Here is a 3,453-nt window from a genome sequence, read left to right as displayed (position 1 = left end):
GGATTTCCCTTCATTTGAAGAATTGGAAATAGAATGGGATGGAGATGCCTTCAAGAAGATGAAAAATCTCAGAACACTTATTATCAGAAATGGTCATTTCTCCAAAGGTCCAAAACATCTGCCTAATTCTTTGAGAGTGATGGAATGGTGGAGATATCCTTCACAGAATTTTCCACAGGATTTTCATCCGAAGAAACTTGCTATATTCAAGTTACCATACTGTGAGTTTACATCACTAGAGTTGACTGACTTATTAAGACAGGCAAGTGTATTGAGTTCATTTCCTTGTTTCTGTAACTTGATAACTTCACTTCAAGGCCATTTATGTGCTTCCATGTGATGTTTATATCCATAAGTTATCTTTTACTTTATTGATTTGCTTCTTTTTTGTATTTTGCAGAAGTTTGTGAATATGACAAGTTTAAATTTTGACGAATGTCGATATTTGAAACAGATACCTGATGTATCTTGTCTCAGACATCTGGAAAATTTGTCATTTCGATGGTGTCCAAAGTTATCCTTACTTCACTACTCAGTTGGGTTCTTGGAAAAACTTAAGATCTTAGATGCAGAAGGTTGCTCCAGGCTGAAGAGTTTTCCTCCAATCAAGTTAACTTCTCTTGAGCGACTCAAACTTCGGTATTGTCAGAGTCTTGAAAATTTTCCAGAAGTATTAGGAAACATGGAACATGTACGAGAACTTGACTTGAAAGAAACTCCTGTAAAAAACTTCCCATCTTCATTTCGAAATCTTACACGGCTGCAAAAGTTACATATGTGTTTGACTATTCCAGTAATGAAAAGTGGTCGTGATGGCCTTCCCCTTTCAAGCATTTGCATGATGCCAGAACTGGTTGAAGTTGCAGCAAATGAATGGGAAGGGGGGCTTTTCCGTGAAGCCAATGAGGGTGTAGAAAAAGTGAGCTCAATCTTGTCTACAAACGTTCAATATCTTCAACTCAGATGCTGCAACTTAACAGATGATTTTTTTCCAACACTTCTCCCATGGTTTGCTAATATGAAGAACTTAGACCTATCAGGGAATAATTTCACAGTCATTCCAGAATGCATCAAAGAATTCCACTTTTTAACCAGGCTTAATTTGAACTTTTGTGAGCGACTTGAAGAAATCAGAGGCATTCCTCCAAACCTGAAATATTTCTTTGCAATAGATTGCCAATCCTTGACATCCTCATGTAGAAGCATGTTACTAAATCAGGTATTGATTTTACAAACTGAATAAGAACGAGTAAGTTGGAAAATACATAAGGAAAATTTTGAACTGAAGGTGGTGTTTTCGGTATCAGAATTGTATATCATCCATCTAAACTTGATAAAATGTTTATGATTAACAGGAACTGCATGAGGCTGGAAGCACCTTCTTTTATCTGCCAGGAGCCAAGATTGCAGAGTGGTTTGAGTTTCAAACATTGGAACTGCCAATTTCTTTCTGGTTTCGTGGGAAACTCCCAGCCATGGCTATTTGTATTGCAATGGAACGAGTGTGTGAGTATTCCTCATCAGAAGGTGGTAAATACAGACCCTTGGTGATCCATAGCACATTTAGACTGATGTCACCCATTGTGATCATCAATGGCAACGAACATTTGTTAGAAAGTTGGGAGATGATGGATGATTGTACTTGTGTTTTTGACCTGAGGGAGACAAAACTGAAAAATGATTTAGATGAAGAACTTGTGGAAAATGAATGGAACCATGCAGAGGTTACGTGTCGATATGTGAGTTTAGGCCAAACCTTAATAAAACATGGAATCCATGTATTTAAAAAGGAAAGTAGCGTGGAAGAGATTCGATTCACTGATCCTTCCAGAAAAAGAAATCTTGATATGATGAACTCGATAGCTCAAGATCACAACACCAACAGTTGCTGAAAAAACAAAGATGAGTGGACAAAGAAGTTGGTGAAACACTGCTTACGTGAAGCTGTTTTAAGTTTTTCAGTTAAGTGTTGTTTTAGATATTTAATTTTGCTTTTTGGTTTCAATGAAAATAGATTGCTCTATATTTTGCACTTTTTCCTTTTGTATTGTTCCAAAATTTTGCTCCATATATAAATGTAAAATTGGTCGATGTTTTGTTTATGTGTATCAAGAGCGACATAATGTCTATTTTCAAAATATACTAAAATATTAAATCAAATGAATTAGAACATCATTTTACTTGGTTTTAATAAAATTTAAAATAATACATACAACAATATGGAATTATAATTTAATTTTCATATATATATATATATATATATAATTATTAATAGAATAATACTTATCAAAACCTTAAACGTAATAAACAAAAGAAAAATCCAACCTAACAAGGCTCAATAACTCTTGTATGAGCCTTAATCTGTTTCAAGTGTTCAAAATTCTTTTGCATATGCTATGAAAGTATTTGATGATAACTTTTGCACTCTATTAGTACACCATTTTCTTCATAAAACAACCGTTACTACACAATTGAAATTTCTGATTTTGGCTACTCAAATTGAAGGTTCATCCTCTCTACTAAACAATTATAAACATGGATAATTTGGCTACTCAAATTGAAGGTTCATCAAATCCAATACTTCATTGGTAAAGGACACAATATTCCTTGTTTGAATTCTCATTTTCTCTGCTCAACAATAGCAAGAAATTGTATCATTTACAAACAGTTTTTGAAATCAATGCAAAACCTTAACTATATAAAAGCATATGAACAAGAACACATTACACATTACACATTCCATACCAAACATAGCTATTGAATTTTCCTAATTACTTAAACTACCTAAGAAAGATGCCAAAAGAAACTGAAAGAAGAGCACTTGAGACAGCCCAGTTGGAGAAATTGCAATATGGTAACCAGAAGACTTGGCATGTTGAGGAAGAGACTCATCCACCATGACCCTCACAATCATCTTCTGTCCCACCTCACAGTGCCCTGAAGCACCGCTCATGAAGTAGAAGGTCCCTGGGTGGCCAAGCTTCAACTTGGTGTTGCCACTGTTAGAGAAGAGTTTGGGGTGTGTGGCATTGCAGTGTGTGTAATCCCCCTCATCCACCTCCATCACTGAATCCTTCTTGTACTTAAACCCTGCATTTAAAATAGAAAACTACTAAAAACAAACACCTGCACCAATTACCTCTTCAAGAGTTTCTTAAACATTGTGGTTTCCACAATATTAAAGGTAGCTATCAAAACTGTAACACATGTTAGCATAACTTTCTATTTCTACAACTTTCTGCAGTACCAAGGTTCTTAAAATTTGTTTCATGCAGATTTTGAAAACTGGTTCATGACACAACATTAAGGATTTTGTAGCGTGTGATAACGTTTCACAATGTGGTGAACATAGTTGTTGGTAATTTTCTACAATATTAAAGATCACAATGAGACTGGAAGTTAAAATCTTTTGTACTAATTATGAGTGGGGATTTAAAGAGAGATGCAGTGCTT

The 3,453-nt window shown here is 35.0% G+C and overlaps 2 protein-coding genes across 2 annotated transcripts in view; one reads left to right on the top strand and one right to left on the bottom strand.

The window, feature by feature from the left end:
• The first annotated feature begins 13 nt into the window (after window positions 1-13).
• On the top strand, window positions 14-2,042 carry LOC106767662 (TMV resistance protein N-like). The gene is made up of 3 exons (XM_014652599.2): window positions 14-262; window positions 401-1,219; window positions 1,356-2,042. The coding sequence occupies exons 1-3, from the start codon at window positions 59-61 to the stop codon at window positions 1,890-1,892; spliced, it is 1,560 nt and encodes a 519-aa protein (XP_014508085.1). The 5' UTR covers window positions 14-58; the 3' UTR covers window positions 1,893-2,042.
• A 506-nt stretch (window positions 2,043-2,548) lies between these two features.
• Window positions 2,549-3,453, bottom strand: part of LOC106766136 (zinc finger protein ZAT3) — a 9,862-nt gene continuing 8,957 nt past the window's right edge. The window contains exons 2-3 of the mRNA XM_014650893.2: window positions 2,785-3,090; window positions 2,549-2,628 (exon numbers count right to left, since the gene is read on the bottom strand). Coding sequence (XP_014506379.1) covers window positions 2,549-2,628; window positions 2,785-3,090 — 386 coding nt within the window. The remainder of the gene's footprint in view (window positions 2,629-2,784; window positions 3,091-3,453) is intronic.

This window comes from Vigna radiata, chromosome 7 (assembly GCF_000741045.1).
Source record: "Vigna radiata var. radiata cultivar VC1973A chromosome 7, Vradiata_ver6, whole genome shotgun sequence".
NCBI classification, from domain to species: domain Eukaryota; kingdom Viridiplantae; phylum Streptophyta; class Magnoliopsida; order Fabales; family Fabaceae; genus Vigna; species Vigna radiata.
The sequence above is the reverse complement of the archived record's forward strand: the minus strand, read 5'-3'. Positions and strand labels throughout refer to the sequence as shown.

Coding starts and splice junctions, on each gene's coding strand:
- LOC106767662 (XM_014652599.2), top strand. CDS start 59: ATGAAAAATCTCAGAACACTTATTATCAGAAATGGTCATTTCTCCAAA. Junction 263..400: donor TGACTGACTTATTAAGACAG/GCAAGTGTATTG, acceptor TGTATTTTGCAG/AAGTTTGTGAATATGACAAG. Junction 1,220..1,355: donor GAAGCATGTTACTAAATCAG/GTATTGATTTTA, acceptor TATGATTAACAG/GAACTGCATGAGGCTGGAAG.